The sequence below is a fragment of the Podarcis pityusensis genome, assembly GCF_964106645.2.
Source record: "Podarcis pityusensis genome assembly, chromosome: 13".
NCBI lineage: Eukaryota > Metazoa > Chordata > Lepidosauria > Squamata > Lacertidae > Podarcis > Podarcis pityusensis.
In genome coordinates, this window is record NC_138038.1 from 25,957,051 (window position 1) to 25,974,077 (window position 17,027).

At 43.1% G+C, this 17,027-nt stretch overlaps 2 protein-coding genes across 19 annotated transcripts in view; one reads left to right on the forward strand and one right to left on the reverse strand.

Annotated features, from left to right (window-relative positions):
- Nucleotides 1–3,619, forward strand: part of MED24 (mediator complex subunit 24) — a 51,627-nt gene extending 48,008 nt beyond the window's left edge. For 10 of the 11 annotated variants that reach the window (XM_080978257.1, XM_080978261.1, XM_080978262.1 and 7 more), the window contains 2 exons: nt 324–472; nt 2,452–3,619. In XM_080978257.1, coding sequence (XP_080834383.1) covers nt 324–472; nt 2,452–2,568 — 266 coding nt within the window. In that variant the 3' untranslated portion in view covers nt 2,569–3,619. The remainder of the gene's footprint in view (nt 1–323; nt 473–2,451) is intronic. The other variant, XR_013978878.1, reaches the window with a different exon arrangement.
- Nucleotides 1–17,027, reverse strand: part of CSF3 (colony stimulating factor 3) — a 38,339-nt gene that overhangs the window by 9,383 nt on the left and 11,929 nt on the right. For 4 of the 8 annotated variants that reach the window (XM_080978370.1, XM_080978371.1, XM_080978372.1 and 1 more), the window contains one exon: nt 9,357–16,747. In XM_080978370.1, coding sequence (XP_080834496.1) covers nt 16,595–16,747 — 153 coding nt within the window. In that variant the 3' untranslated portion in view covers nt 9,357–16,594. Of the gene's footprint in view, nt 1–7,136; nt 7,552–9,356; nt 16,748–17,027 lie in introns of those variants that run through there. The other 4 variants (XR_013978882.1, XR_013978883.1, XR_013978884.1 and 1 more) reach the window with 4 other exon arrangements.

A 17,027-nucleotide genomic window follows, 5' to 3' on the forward strand; every position in this document is an offset into this window, starting at 1 on the left:
AAAGTATGACTGTACAGTGGTACCTCAGGTTACAGATGCTTCAGGTTACAGACACTTCAGGTTACAGACTCAACTAACCCAGAAATAGTACCTCGGGTTAAGAACTTTGCTTCAGAAATTACGTGGCGGCAGAACAGAAATTGCATGGTGGCAGCGGGAGGCCCCATTAGCTAAAGTGGTACCTCAGGTTAAGAACAGTTTCAGGTTAAGAACAGACCTCTAGAACGAATTAAGTCCTTAACCCGAGGTACCACTGTATTTAAAAAAACTGAAAAATAGTTTAGAGGAGACAATGCTTAGTTCCTCCCTCTTCTGCTCCCCAGCCAACCTCTTCCTGCTGATTTCTTCCATCTTGGGAGCCAAGACAGCTGGGACACACACACAGTTTGTTCAGTGGTTCATGGAGGAGTGCGTAGACTGCTTGGAGCAAGGAAGCCGTGGCAGCATCCTCCAGTTCATGCCCTTCACCATGGTGAGCGACTCCCAATTTCCTCTTGAAGATTTCTGTAGTCTCTCTTCGGGCTCTTGGTCCATTGCTGCTCTTTAGGAAAGCTTTTGGCTTATAGGGGGTTGCAGGCAGACTTCTTTCCACGTGACCTGAGTAAAGGCCCATTCCCTGCAGTTTTTCTCACTCAGCAGTCACAACTCAACATGGCCCCTGGGAAATAAGGAATCATTAAGGGAAGCCACCTCCATACCTTTGGGTGCCCTATTTTAGCCCCTTGAACTTCTGAGCCATGTGGAAAGAACTGTCACCTGGATCTCAGTCCTAGTTGGTTCTTTGCACTTCAGAGTTCAGTTTTGGATTAATTTAACAGATAGAGAGCCACATAATGTTAGGGGGGTTTGCTTCCAAAGTGGCTAAACAGTGGTGTACAAAACAGGTGGGTTTTGTGTGTGGCGACGATGCACTATATGCCAGCAAAAGTGTTACTATGAGCTAGGGGGGGGGGATGCCTTCTAAGTACCCAATAGTCGTATGACCTGGCCCAGAAAGGCACAAGCAAATCTTCCCTTTGCAGTTCCCCAATGCATGTAGACCAGTCTTCTCCAACTTGGTGCCCTCCAGATGTTGCTGGATTGCAGCTCCTATCTTCCCTGACCATTGGCATTGTTGGCTGAGACTGGTGGGAGACGTAGTATAGAACATCTGGAGAGCACCAGATGGAGGAAGGCTGGTACAGATGATCCATATGAATCCTAAGAGTTCAAGTCTCTGGTTCTCTGTTGTTAGGAAAGGCAAACACTAGAGGGAGTCTGTTGGCAGGAATTGACAGCTCCAGAGACAATGACAGAGGAGTAAGTGAGGGTCACCCTAAGCTGCAATCCTGTGTACAATTACTTGGTGTAAAGCCCATTGAACACAGTGGGACTTAACTGTTGATTAAGCTTGCATAGGAATGTACCATTAAACACATATCATAGGTTGAGAGAAAACGTACTCAAGGAACATAATTGATCCATTTCTTTGACTTGTACATGCACATACCTTCCTCTTTGAAGAAGCACTAGAGATGTGAGTTTTGCAGAAATATGAAGGTGGGAATTGTCCCCAGCTTTTGATGGTGTCTGTTGTGTGCATGTAAAACTATATGTTTAAAGCTTTATTGAGTTTGCACATTACAGAATGTTGGGGTTGATGTAGAATGTAATCCTGCAGACTTTTCAAAATCAGTTGAGAGGGAACAATTGTTGAAAGGAACAAAATAATAATAACTGTTGTCATTTATTCTGCTTTACCTGTTATTCCACTTTGAGCATAACAGGTAAGGTTCCAGTATCTCCTCAGCTACTGTTAATCCTATGCTGGGAGTGCCTAGGCCAGAAGGTATAAATTCTCAATATCAACCTCTTCTTAAAGGGAAAAAGATCTCATGGGGAAATCTACTCCCTCACCACCCTGGAATTTCCAGCTTCCTCAGCATCCAAAAGACTCTGGGAAAAGAGGGTTGTGTAAAGGCCAATTAAAGATTTTCATGCCTTGAGGAAAAGCAGAAAGGAAGAAGCCCAGGCCAGGGAGTTTAGGTCATCAGCTCCTGAACAGACTTCCAGTAGCCTGAGATATGCCTGCTGTTCTCTTGTAACTCTCCTTATCCCCTGTATTTCAAATTTGTTTACTGCCCAGAATGCCTTGGCAGAAAGACAATAAAAAAAATTTTATTGACCTTTTGTAGCTATTTATGGCTTACAATTCCATGAATCATGCCCAAGTCTGCTAATATTTACAAGTGCAGTAAATAAATATAAACACCCCTACACGCAGTATGAGACACAGGCTAGGCAGTGCTTCTGGACCAGTGCCACAAGCTCTCTTGAGTTGTTGCTTTGCCATGGAGGGAAATGGGTCGCTAAAGAGGAACCTACACTACACCCCAGAGCTCACTCTGCTAGTATCTACTTGCCACTGACATGTCTTCCTTGACCTCTTTCCCCTTCTTTACTTCTGGGCAGGTGTCGGAGTTGGTGAAAGCATCCACCATGTCTAGCCCAAGAATTGTGCTGGCCATCACGGATCTCAGCTTGCCTCTGGGACGCAGGGTGGCAGCCAAAGCCATCGCTGCCTTATGAGCATCCCGTGGGCCCTGCTGCGGGTGAGATGGGGAACACTAAGATCAAAATCCCACCGATGGGATAATGGAGAACTCTCTCTGTTCCAAGGAAGCTACCACGTGGCGTGCGTTGAATTGTGTACATGCTCTACAGAAGTGAGCATTGCTGTGATGAGAAAATACGCTGGGGCAGACCCCTGAGTCAGCTTCCAAGGCATCTCAAGAGTGTCCTTCCAGTTGGTTTGGAGTCCCCATGGTTGCCATCCCAGCTTTTCCAAGGATCCTTGGCATTCCAAGTCTTTCAAGCCACACTTCCACTTCTCACACATGTGACGTCTGAATGTGTCCATCAGTTTTTGCTAATACTCCCCCCCTTTTGTTTGTCTTGTTTTATATATGCCTGGGTGTATCTTTTTCTCTTTAATAATCAAATACTTGAACAAAACTACATTTACAAGCAGCACATCCCATTACAAGGTGTCTCAGAAGTGCCATGGTTTTTGATATTTTAGCAGTATGTTTAAAAAAGTTACAGAAATCATTATGAAAACAGCTATATTATTTTATATATGTGTGTGTGTATGTATGTATATATATATATATATATATATAGTTTTTATTCATTTTCAACAATATAGCAGTTCAACAATGTATAACATGTATTGTCAATCTAAAAAATACAAAAACAAATTTAAAAAGTTTCTGATCAAGACATCATTATAATTACATTTAACAATTTTCTAATTAAGTTGATTATGTTTCAGCATGGAAAAAAGCCAGCCTAGTCTGGGGCAACCAGTTTGTACAGTAAGTGTTTTATATGATTGGCTAGCAGGGAGGTAAATATCTTGTAATCTTTATTTATCAAATAACTTTATTCTATACCACTATTTTCCTCTTCAGGGAATATAGAGGCTGAATTTAGTAAACAGGAGAATGTTGACAATCCTACATGCTTCCCCTCCTTGTCTTTGTGTATATAAGTTTAGACAATTTCAGTTGCTTTTTTGTATAAATACTGGGAAGAATCCTTTTTGTCCCCTCTTAATAAATTCATATGGTGAAACACAGAGCTATGTTTATCCCCTGGTTCCATGATCATACCTTGGAAGCAGAGAGTTTGGGATTGCACACATAACTGAACATCCTGGGAATCTCAGCAAATTTCTAATCATTATGGATGCAAAAATAGGCTTTGAAAAGGAGGCCATTTTTGGTTGGAATCCCAGGAGCTTAGATAGGATAGTGTCGGACTATTGAGCAGAGGTTCTAAGGCCCCCAACCTCATTTTATTTAGCCCTCAGCACGTTAAAATTAACAGGGAGTCTTTTGTTAGCTTTATTATGGCATAAGCTTTCATGAACTGGAGCCTACCATCGAAAAAATCTTATACCGTATTAAATTTGTAAGTCTTTAAGATGCTACTAGACTTTGATTTTTCTGCTACAGCAGCCTAACCTGGTTACCCTTCTGGAAAAATGTTTGCCTTAAAATTGGTTGCCTTCACATTCCTGATCTAGGATTTCTGTACATGAGGAAGTGCCACTAAACCCCTATGGTTTCCTGGAAATTCCAGAATTTGTGAATGTGATTGCTCACAATGTGATTGTAATCCATTTGTCTTATTTTATTGCACACATGAATAATAGGCAGTTCATCCTGCATTCCTTCTGATACTTGTGACAAGGTCAAGGGGTGGTGGGTTTTTTTTAATTACCTTTGGAATTGTTTCCTTGCAATATACCATGGAAGACTTGGTGAGGATCATTAAGGAGATAGCTGTAAAGATTATTGCGACCACCAGTTGATTTCTTTGTGACATGGCTTGAACCTGCCTCCCAATGTGTAGCAGATTGCGTTTGAGTTCTAGCAAGTTGGACATGGGATGTCAGAGAGCTGGGTGGCTTACAAATTGGAGAAGAAGAGTCTGACCGACAGACTCCGCCAGAGGCTTTGTGTCATGCACTTATATGCCACACAGCCGGGACAGTTTGCTAATGAAAGTGGTGGGGTTGCTGATCTAGAACCCAACCATTTTCATGTTGGGTGAAACTCAAAGCCGAAAACAGTAAGGCTTTGTGATGACGTTGGCCCCACCCTACTTCCACACGCATTGTAGGGTGGCATCATCCTGGCAAAACTGCAGCCATGTCAGATAGACTCCCACCTAGCCTCAAGCAACTTGTGGGTGGAGGGAAAAGTTGTCCAGAATCCATTCATGGAGATGAATGGGCTTTGCTCATTTGGTGGGGGTGGAATTCAATTGTCCCTGTTCTGTAAGGAAGCGGTTTTGCCTCCAGATCAAAACTGGTTAATTAAGTGCATACAGAAGAAATATGGGCAGGAAATTCAAGCAAGTGGATGAAGCTGTAGTTGCTTGGTGAAGGTGCATGAAGACCCCTGCCCACTGAACTGTCCAACCTGAGGGATGGGGTGACAATTCCTTCCCCACCACAAGTACCATTCCTGTCCTGAGCCAATATTTGTTTGCTAAAAGCAGTGTCAGTGCAGAAGGGCCGAAAAGAGTATCTTATGAAACTTATTCTGACACTTCCAGCTAACGTCCAAAGCATCGGACTCCGGCTGCTTTGCCTGCAGAAAGATGTTGCAGGGGGCTTAATATTTAGTTATGTTCTCTACAGCCATGGCAGGCACTGCAACCTGCCAAAGCTTGACCTCTCCCCCAAAGGCACACTCCTCCATTGTCTCCTGAAACGGACCAATGAAAGCTACATATTACCTATCTATATGAATGCATCCATATAGCCTGCAGTCTAAAGTGATACAATCCATTCTGCCACCTCATTCCTTCCTCATTGTGCTGCATGTGTAGACCAAGCCTGAGCTGGATGCACATCTAAAACTTGCGCATGTTCCCACAGCTAAGATGCCAAATCATCAATCTGGACATAACCCACAGGCATGGAAAGAAGAGTCACTCACGCATTCTCTTTTCCCCATCCCGCCCTCTTTCCTTCTGTATGAGATCCAAATATTATTTGGGGCTTAGTCTAATGATATGTTTAGTGGTTCAGAAGTCCCTGCTACCTTATAGGGAGGGGGGCTAGGGAAATTCCTAGGATCTTCAGTAAGCCCTTCCTGATCTCCCATTGGATCCAGTAATATCTGAGTGTAATTTACAGGTATTCCTAAAGCCGTTTCATTCAGGATATCCTGGGTGTCATAGCAGCTCTTGCACATTTGCGTCAAGCGTTTCCCAATATGAATCATGAAACCCCAGAGAGTCTGAGGCATTCTGGACACGAGCAGGACCTAAGCATGAGGTAAGGAAACCTCACCACCTGCAAGCCATGCTTGTGGGAATTGCCTGTGATGTACAAAGAAGACAGCAAAGGAAAAACTGGGAACGAGCAGGGCTTCCGATCAGATTCTGGACTATTTGTTTGGCTGGCGCATGGCAACATCCCCATGTCTCAATCACACACAGGCACACAGCCAGCGCACAGCTAGGCTGAAAGAGATTGCCAACCAATCGCTGCAAACTGGACTCTGCTGATATGTAGTCCATACAAATTTTAATGGGAATTGTGATCTGAACTCGGTAGGGTGGTCAGCCTTTTGCCTGGTTGGCTTGGTGAAACCTGTAAAAGGGACCCTAGTGGATTTGGAGTCGATGCTGTTCTTGGAGTCTGGGTTGTGTTTCCTTCCTGTTTGGCTGGATGAGGAAGCAACAACTGACCCCAGATCATCGTCCAGAACACTGTTGGTTGCCAGGATTTGCACTGGAGCAAGTACGCATGAAATTAATCTCAGGGTGACTCAAAGTAAAGTGGTTACACTCTGTATTGGAGAGTGCTTATGTCTGTTTCCCCCCCTTCTTATTTCCTGTGAACAAGATATAAATAGCAGCATGAGTGGTCGTCCAATTCTTATGTAACCCCCTAGAGTTGGAGTGACTTCTTCAAAACGAAAGAGTGGGCCATAAATCCCACAGCCCAGGGAGGGGATGATCAAGGTCTATTGCCTGTGACAGCAGTTGATTGACGTTGGTAGCGCAAGGGACTACAGAGGCCATAGTTGTAAATCTAGGGAGTTGAAATATGATGGAGGCCTTTGGCATGCGGAAAGTACGTCTGCAGAGCCTAGGCTCTAGCGTGACAGGGTGTGATAAGAATGTGAAAAGAACATAGCCCAAATGAAGCAAACTACCAGCCCCTCTCCCTCCCCAGCTTCCTGTTAGCGACTGCAGTGGCCCAACAGCAGAAGTGAGTAGTCTGTGGGCTGTATCTGCATGCGCCCCCAGCAAATTAGCAAATTTGAAAATCCAAACAGCTGCCAAAATAGCTACATCTCAAAACAGGGACATGTTTATTGTTTTGTAATCAGAACAGTGTATGCTTTCAGATTAGAGAAGTAGCACCTGATACTATGTTATATTGAGTTCTATTTTTCTATAGTGTATTGCATGTTTTTATTGAAGATACAGGGGCAAAATTATATGAAAGTCCAGCAGCTGTTTTATTTCCCTTGCATTTGGATACACTCTAAACCAGCAAAAGGAAAAACTAGAGATGATTGACGCACACAAACTGAGGAGAAACAGGTGATAGTTGCAAGCAAAAACTCCAAACATTTTAAAATTTTACCATCTTACAGCTGTCATTGTGCAGACTCTCTGTGCAAGATTTCATGAAGTTGGGACAAATAGTCAACACAAATAGAAATGGATAACTAAGGAGTATTCCAAGCCAGTGTGAAACTTACACATTTCCCAAAACTGCTTTTTTTATCCAAATTCATGGTCAGAGTTGTAAGCTTGTCTGGTTGACCTGTTGACCCAAACTGAAAGCAATGTTGGTTTGTGGGGCAACCAAGCTCTCCTCTTGAGAAGTTCAGTCCTTTTTGTTGGTAGCTTCAGATACTTCTCAACATTTTGCAACTCAAGACTTTCCTTCCTTTGGACCAGCCTGTTGAAGCTAAGTCAAGCTGATGTGCTTGTCAAAATCGAGGTTAGGAAAATGTGATTTCTGCAGTGATCTGTCTGAACGTGTGAAAAGCAGAAGGAAATCCTTTCACTTTCTAAGAACTTGGCCTAGCAGAATACGTCATCAAGTCAAAATTTGGCAACAATGAGGAATGACTTCAAAGAATCCCACAGATGTCTGAGGGACCTCAAAGTAGGTTGGGGTGTCATGCTCATTTTGGTGCCCAAATTTCAAGCAGGAAGCTAAGAATGAGGGAGAGTGAACAACTTCACAGTACCCAACTTTTCAACTTCTGCTAACCCACTAGAGTGGTTGTATGTTAGATCATATCTGTGAAATCCAGCTTTCCTTGCCTCCTCAACCAAAGTCCTGTTCCTTCCTTCATAACAGTCAATTAGTTTAAACATTCCACTGGCCCCTTCAAATAATTTGTGACCAACCACAAAACTCGGAAAGCACCACTGTCAGGATGAAAAGATTGCCAGCAGCTTGAAATAAGAATAATGCCAGACCCAACACAGTCGGAACACATCCTCCTTTTGGGCTATTTTTTTGGTGGTTCAAAATCAGTTGAAGTGAGTGAAGTAGTACATGTTAACATTTAAAGGCACCCGCCGTAAGTAAAGAGCCCCTCCCCAAGATGATTAAGTCCAAAGTCCAAATTGCTTAACTGCACAGCTGTCTGGATTACATACTAAGGATATTCAACATAATGCTAAATCCTGATGTTTGGAAACAAGTAAGCTTCCCCATCCCCATCTCCCCTTTCTGCTTTGCATTTTAAGGGTTTTTTCCTTGTTTGCTTTCCCACTCTCCTTATTGTTTCCCCCCCTTTCTTTCTGTTTTTCCAGTATTTGGTCTTAACCTTCCAACAATAAGCTCTTAACCTTTCGTTTTCTGCACCTCTCTGGTCCTGCAACCTAGGCAAACAGCAAGCAGGAAGTGCCACCGAATAATGTAGCAATTTTGGAAAACTTTCTGGTCTGGGGCTGATATGTCATGGCAAGCTGCCCAGGAAGTGGAAAAGTAGGTATGAACCAACAAGCTTCGACAGAGATCTGACCCTGTGACCGAGTTTGAGTAATCCTAGTGCAAAAGTTTCTTTGCCTCAGGAACCATACACGAATGTGTTGCACTTCTGAAAGGCCCAGGCCATTCCCACACCATACAATTAAAGTGCTATGATACCACTTTAAACAGTCGTGGCTTCCCCACAAAGAATTATGGGGGCTGCAGTTTGTTAAGGATGCTAAGAGTTGTTAGGAGGCCCTTATTCATCCCACAGAGCTACAGTTCTAGGACTGGTCTACCAATCAATCCTTCCTTACAGGAAACTGACAGTTGTAGGTCTGTGAAGGGAATACAGTGGTGCCTCGCAAGACGAAAAGAATCCGTTCCGCAAGTCTCTTCGTCTTGCGGGTTTTTTCGTCTTGCGAAGCAAGCCCATTAGAGGTTTAGCGGCTTAGCGCTACAGTATTAGCGGCTTAGCCGGCTTAAAGATCAGCTGATAAGCGGCTTAATGATCAGCTGTTAAGCGGCTTAAAGATCAGCTGATAAGCGGCTTAGCATCAGCTGTTAAGCGGCTTAAAGGTCAGCTGATAAGCGGCTTAGCATCAGCTGTTAAGCGGCTTAAAGATCAGCTGATAAGCGGCTTAGCCATCAGCTGATAAGCGGTTTAGCGGCTTGGGAAAAAGGGGGGGGGAGGAAAAAAACCCCGCAGGAACTCGCAAGACATTTTCGTCTTGCGAAGCAAGCACATAGGAAATTCGTTTTGCGAAGCACCTCCAAAACGGAAAACCCTTTCGTCTAGCGGGTTTTCCGTCTTGCGAGGCATTCATCTTGCGGGGCACCACTGTATAGACCTCCTCGCAATTCTCAGTATCCCAGCTGCTGCCCCTTCTCCCACTCTTGGCCACCAGCTCAGCTGCACCCAGATCTGGGCAGGGGGCTTGCCTGCTGCCACAGTTGATTTGCCTCAGGTGGCAAAATATATTGGGTCAGCCCTGGTTCCCAGGATTCAGAGAGCGGGAGGGATGTGCTTTAAAGTTATGGTGTCTGTGTGACTTGAGGTCTGTGGTCAGAGTCAGAAACTGGGATTGTAAGCCGGCAGACAAAGCAGTGGGAGAGCTGAGTCATGGGTCCTCCTCCCTTCAAATCAAGTAAATAAGATTTTAAGATGACTATATCGGAAACCTGGAGAAGTTTGTGGGTGGAACCACCTCCTCTTTTGCTGTTATTGGGGTGTAGCTACATGTGGTGCTAAATGTGGTGCTGGAAATCTATTTCAGGCGTGTGACAAATTCAGGTTTAAGTCTGGACGCATTCCACACCAGCCCCATCACCTCAAGGAGCAAGATGGCCCTGGCACCCATCCAGCTGGTAACTCAGCACCCAGGAAGTGCTACTCCGTTTGCCTTCAGAGTAGGTTCAGCTAGTCTAGAACATGTCTGAGAGTGACTTGAAGGTGTTTCTTGTTATTCTTGCCTTGACTATCTGGAGCTTCAAAAAATGTTGCAGGGTGTGTTCGTGTGAGGATTCCCATTTTCTCTTCTGTAGTTTGCTGAAAGGTAGCCCAGCTCAGCTTATCCTGACTGTTGATTTCTCTCTGCAGTTTATTAACAGTTGAGGAATCGACTGTTAGTTCACAATCAGTGTACAATCTGCAAATAATTGAGCCTGTACCATCTTCACATGTAACACTCACCAAATGTAAACAACAACCGAGTGGTACAAACGAACAGGCGTGCACCCTTTCACACAACTACTTGCACATGTACAGAGGCAGCTTGTGGGTGTGTTCATTGTCATGTGTAGACAACTGTGGTTGTGAGGTGGCTGCCTAAAATGGCAAGTGCTGGGGACAGGGAATGGCAGCGAGGTGTTGGGAGGGGCATGTGCCACAGTGCCTTGCCCTGCATCTCTTTAGCCAGAAGTAGCCAACATGGTACCCTCAAAAAGTTGCTGGACTCCCAGTTCCCATCAGCCCCAGCCAGCATGGCCAATGGTCAGGGATGAGTCCCTGCCCTAAGCTAGCTTACTGCATTCAGGTGTGGTAAAGCTGCAGCTGCTGCTCCAGTCAGCCTCTTTAGGGGGTGTGTGTGTGTGTGTGTGTGTGTGTGTTCCATTTTGTCCTTCAGGCAGCAAAATGTTTTGGGCCAGCCCTGCTTCTCAGCCTAGTGATTCTTCTGTCATGTTTCGTGTTAGCCATCAAATGAGGGCCATGTGTAGGGAGAAAAAATATTGACAATTCTATTTTAACTGGTTTTAATTCTGAATTTTATATTGTTGTTACCCGCCTTGGGACCTGCTTGTGAAGGGTGGGTAATAAATTTAGTAGCAGCAGCAGTAATAATAATAATAATAATAATAATAATAATAATAATAATAATAAAAACATCCTTGGCCCTGCAGCCATCTTCTCTTCAGCCACCCCTTTTTAATAGTGCCCCTTCGTATATTTGGTATGTTCCAAACACAACTTGAAGAACCAAAATAAAGCTGTGTGCATACCATTTGTTTAAAGTACATCCCCATCCACCCTCACAAAGAACCCTGGGAACTGTAGCTCTCTCTAAGCGTGCTGGGAATTGTGAGGAACAAACTATAGTTCCCACAATTCTTTTGAGGCAGTGCTCTTTAAATTTACCTAGGCATATGGTAACTGAAGAATTTGGTTTCCTGGCAATCCCGGGATTGCCAGAAGGAATAGCGGTCACTGTTTTTAATGCCTTTAAATGTAATTGTTTTAGAATGTTTTCGCTTTGGAATTGTGGATCAGTTGGCGGCCCTGGGCTCCTTTGAGAGGGAAGGAGGAAAATATAAATCTAATAATTAAATGGATTTATGGCATGTACACAGCCTAAATTATATTTACTACAGTACTACAAACTAGAGAGAAAAAAGGGACGTGGCTTGTTATGTGCCACTCCTTTGGTATCAGCCACATCCACACCATACATTTAAAACTTTGACAGTCATAATTTCCCCCTCAAGGATCTCGGGTCCTGTAGTTTACACCTCACAGAGCTACAACCCCCAGCACCCTTAATCTACAGTTCCCAGCCATGACTGCTATAGTAGTATAAATGTGCTTTAACCACATGGTGGCAATCCCTTCCTCTGAGGGCATATTTTGCATCATCTTCAAGGGGACCTTTATGGCAGGGGTAAGACGCCTCAAACCTGAGGGCCCAGTGTAGCCCTCTAGGCCTCTCTGTTTATTTTTCATATTAATTGTGTACAAATTTATAGACTGCTTCCCAGCATAAAGCCATATAAGGGCAAAATAAAACACAGAAGCACCAGCTCACAGGATAAAGCCAATTCAGCAAAGCCTGAGAACAGCCTCCTCAGGCCACAGCCACTCACGGGATCATGCCTACACATCCCTGAGGCACTTTTGCCTAGCTAGAAAGTGTTTGACTGTGACAATGCCTCTGGGTTTCCTGTATAGCGAGATATGTGTAGGGTGTGCATAGAAACTTACTGCTTTTGTGTAACTGGAATGTTGACTTTGGTACAAAGGTCAGAGTTGCATCCGTTTCTCTGCTCACTTTTGCCTCTGGTGTTATAAGAATTCTAAGGTCTCAGATATAAATTAAATGTTCATAAATGTACAAGGCAAACACATACATAAGTATATAAACCACGTGTCTGAAATAGTACAGGAGAGCAATCCTAAAGCCATTTTGACTCTCCCAGTGACCTCAAATATTTCTCTGCAAGGAGAAAGGAAATAGGAAAGCCTCCCCATTGTTGTTTGCTTACAAATCCTGTCTCAAGGGCTTATTTGTGTATGAATAGGGTGAGTCTGTGACCTGGATTCAGGAACTAAACTATTAACCATCACAAAAGAATGGCCAGACTGCCCAGGTAAAGCAGTCAGTGACCGGTATCAGGTGTCCTGGCAGACAGGATTTCTGCTGTAGACCGCCTCCTGTGATGCATTTCTGCTGTAGACTGCCTCCTCCTGTGATGTATGTATGATGTTTTTCGGGGTGGTCTTGAGCTACAGCGGGGCACTTTCCAAAGTATATGTAAGGGCTTGTGCACCACTGATCTGGGTTCTCTCCCTCCTGTGTGTGGGGAGGGGGGACCCTGTTGCAACAGTACTTTTCTATTGCATTAAAGATCAGGCTTACTAGCTGCTTTGCTTCTCAATATTCTCTGGCTGGCCTCTGTTATTTTCTCCTACCAATAGGGAACCCACTTAAGGACTCTATACAGTGGTAACTCTGGTTAAGAACTTAATTCGTTCTGGAGGTCTGTTCTTAACCTGAAACCATTCTTAACCTGAGGTACCAATTTAGTTAATGGGGCCTCTTACTGCTGCCGTGTGATTTCTGTTCTCATCCTGAGGTAAAGTTCTTAACCTGAGGTACTATTTCTGGGTTAGTGGAGTCTGTAACCTGAAGCGTCTGTAACCTGAGGTACCACTGTACGGGCTCTTGGATACCCCATAAGGAAAAAGGAGTTTTTTCCCCCTTATAACACTGGCAACACCTCCTTTTTGCCTCTGGCCCTGCTCACCACAAGCATTTGGCCCCTGTAAGGTTACCCCTGGGGAAACACGACCCTCAGGCTGAAAAATGAGCCCCTTGCTTTGCTTCTTCAGAAAATGTCCCTGCCTTGCCTTAGTTTCAAACCCCCCCATCCCCCCCCCCCATTTCTGCCCTCAACCCACTAAACAAAATATCTGATGCCTTGTCAGCCTCTCATGGGGCATTACTCTCTGTACAGAGTAATGGATAATGATTCCTTTTGTTTCCAGTTTTAAGTCTTCACTTGCTCATACCAGCTTAGCCAAAACAGCACCACCTACATAGAAAAGGGAAGTAGTAGCAGTCTAAGCCTGAGATTTGTGGTAGTACCAAAAAACAAAACACCACCCTTTAGCAAAAACAAAAAAACTCAAACCCTAAATGAATGGAGAGGGTTCCCAGACTTCCCAGGGAGAACCAAATGGGCACAGAATAAGGGTGATAGGAAAAGAAGAATGAAGGAAAAGTGAGATTATTACTTCTGAATAGATTATATACCGGGTTATACTGCATTGTTAGTCACAATTCCACTGAAATCTATGCATTTTCAATTAGTTGTGATTTAATTTTCACATTGACTTCAATGGGACCCAAGAACATCTGATAGTGTATTTCAAAGCATTTCTGCCCAGATGTAAATCCTATTGAGTCCAGTAGCGCTCGCAGGCATGTGGGTGTAGAATTCCAGCCTTTGGATTCAATCCATCATCGCAGTTCTTTTCACGATAAGGTGGCCTATGATTATTCCTAGGTTACAGATGGGGAAACTAGACATAAGACCTGTCTTTGGCATGTGAACAATGTCACTTTTTAACTGGGGACATCTCAGCTCCCCCAACTTATACCCCGCCTCGTATGAATTAGTTACTCCAATACTTCATTTGCTTTCATTCATGCTTCAGTTGGGTCTCAACACATTAATAAACTTCAACACCACATTTTTGATTGAACAAATGTTATTTTTTATTTCTACTCAGAAATTGCATACACCATATCATAATAAATAAAATAAATAAAATTCATTTTCGGAAGAAGTAGTAACAGAATTAAAACCTGACTGGTATTACAATGGAAGCATTGAGAGACTCTAAATAGAAATATTAAGCACTAATCAATGACCCAGTGGCCAATTATTTCTACCTTTTAAAATAAAAATATAAATAAAATTTAAAAGTACCATGTCCATTCCATTTAGCATCATTGTCAAATAAATAGGTATTTATATCCTGCCTTTTCTAATTGTGTGGGGTGTTCAGTGCAGTTTACAGTTACAATGAAAGCACAACTACAGTGATGCGACAGAAAATCTAAACAGCTTCAAAAATAAATGCTTTGGAATGCTTCAGCTGAGCTTAGGCTCTTAGCCAAATTCCAGATATTTCTTTATCACCTCATGACATTTACAAGTCATATCATTCCAGCTGCCTTCTGCTGCAGAGGCTTGTAATGGAAGAATGTGAAGCTAGCAAGAGTTCTGGTCCAGTTTTGAAGGAAAAAACAGTTAGCATTGGTGGCGGACCAAAATCTACAAGCAACTTTGTACCTCTCTAGCAAACTGCAAAGCAATTTTAAACAAAATACAAAATGGAATTCTGCACAGATCGATGATCTACGTTGGTGTAAAACAAATTCATTTAAATAACAAAAACAGTTTACAATCATAAGTTAACATTTATTAAAAACCTCAGTAAAAACAAAACATCCTCTAGCATAGAATATTACAGGAATAAATCAGATAGCAAATGAGCAATTAATGCTTTGGTTTCTAGATACATCTCTCTGTCTAAAGCAGGAGTGGGGAAACATATGGCTCTCCAGAGGTTTAATGGACTACAGCTCCCATCATCCCCGACTATTGACTACAGTTGCTGGGGCTGATGGGAGCTGGAGTCCAGCAGCCTGTAACTGGCCACAGGTTCCCCATCAGTGGTGTGAAGGCAGGACCAGCCCTACCATTCAACAGGGTGAAGTGGGTTGCTTCATGCAACTGCAAGGGCTGATGCACATATGTTTGTGTTAACTTTATTTTACGGCCCAGTACTACATGATTCACCAGGCAGCGGAGTCTAGCTGCCATTTTAGTTTCTTACAATACCGCCAACACGAAGATTGTGGGAAATTTAGATGGCAGCCCCTGGCCAAATCAGGGATCCATTGATTATACAGCAACTGTTCATAGCAGTTTCAGAATTATCATCTACTGGTGCTGCTCCAACAACAGGTATGTGTGCTTATGGTTCATATTCAGTGTTACTTATCTATAACAAGTACAAGAAGATGCACAGCCCAGCATGTACCCAGGAGACTGCCAGAGGTGGGAACTAGATACTCCTGTTGTTCACCCCCCTGCAGTTTGGTCCGACTACCAATAGCCAGTACTCTTAATGTTTAAATATTAAACAGTGATTTAACATTGCATACATCTTGACATGTGCGCCACAGCAAGGCTGTAAGTGTTGCAAGATGCACACGTAAAACTTACTGAAACTCCCTTGCCTTTGATAAACAAAGGTTCTTATCAAACAGTTAACCTGACAGTTATCGGTATAAATATTAAATAAGTAATAAATACTCTTAATACCAGAGAAATGACTAAAGCTCTGAGGGCAAATTTTAAGATGCAGAACATTTGTTGTTTTTAAGATACAATAAATAAAAAAATAAAATAAATAAGCACAATAAATTAAAAACACACAGTTGTAGGAATTGATTCTTAAGGATATTTCACTAGAAATCCAGCAAAGCAAACAAGATCTTTCCATACAAATGTCAAGTTGGCATCGCAGGAAGAATACATTTCATTAAAAGCCGAATCCAAAATTGTAATTCTACGAAATGCTTGAGATGAGCCAATTCCAGAAGTAGCCAATGTCTTGGATTGACTTCAGTTCCCATCATCCCTGAGCATTGGTCATGCTAGCTGGGGCTGATGGGAACTGGAGTCCAACATCTGAAGGATAGCAATAGTTGGAGTTGTTGCAGGAGTCTCATGTCAACACTATGATAAAAACAACAACAACACCCGATTGCTAAAGATGTCCTGCATCAGTCTCTTAAAAAGGCTAGTTTAAAAAACCCCCAAGGAATTTAGTTTGGCACAAACAGAAATGCTAAATGCCCAAACATGGAGAAGGCTGACCAATTAATTTGGAGAGACATCAGAATGTGGGACTGTACTTGACTTTTGATTATAAAAAAAGATAAAGATTAGTTCAGTTAGCAAGAGTCACTTCCTGCTGATAGCAGCAGAACACCAAACTGGGCACAGAGTGACTTCTTAAAAACGATGCGTCTGGTGTTCTGCTGCTTCTTTAAATATTCTTGTGCCTTTTGTTTTTCTTGCTTTTGCATGATAACAAACGGCTTTTAAAACTTTACAATAAATACAATAAATAAATAATAAAAAGTTAGGAGGCTGGAATTCTGTAGGTTGGGAGGAGTCCAGGCAGAAGAAGTACATCCTCTTGTTTCAGTTTGTTATCACCTATTAGGTCCTCCTTAGGATGCACAGGACCCTTCCACTCCAGGGTCTTATGGGAGAATCCTCTAGCCCTTCACATTATGAATAACAATGCCTCAATGCCCGGGCAATCGCTTCCATGAATTTCTCAAGGTTGCGGACGACAAGATAACTTCCAATAGCTCTCTGATTTTGCAAGTCCAGGGTTTCTCCCTGGGGGAAGGTGACAGCGGTCACCACACTCTCAAGTATCTGAAGCAGGGAGATAGAAAGTGGGGTGGGAAGAAGAGAAATCGCATCAGTTATTGAAATGCAGCTGTTTGCTAAGTGCTTAGAGGATCATTTTTTCTTGACAGCTGGATGGCCTAACTTGGTACCCTTTTGCACCTTGCAACCCCAGAGCTTAGAGAAGCTAAGAAGCTTTCTATAGAGAGATCAAACATTCCTTGAAATACAGAGTACCAGTCTTCGCAACATTAAATATAGAGAACTCTAGATCAGGGTGGGATTCCCATCAGCCTCAGCCAGCATG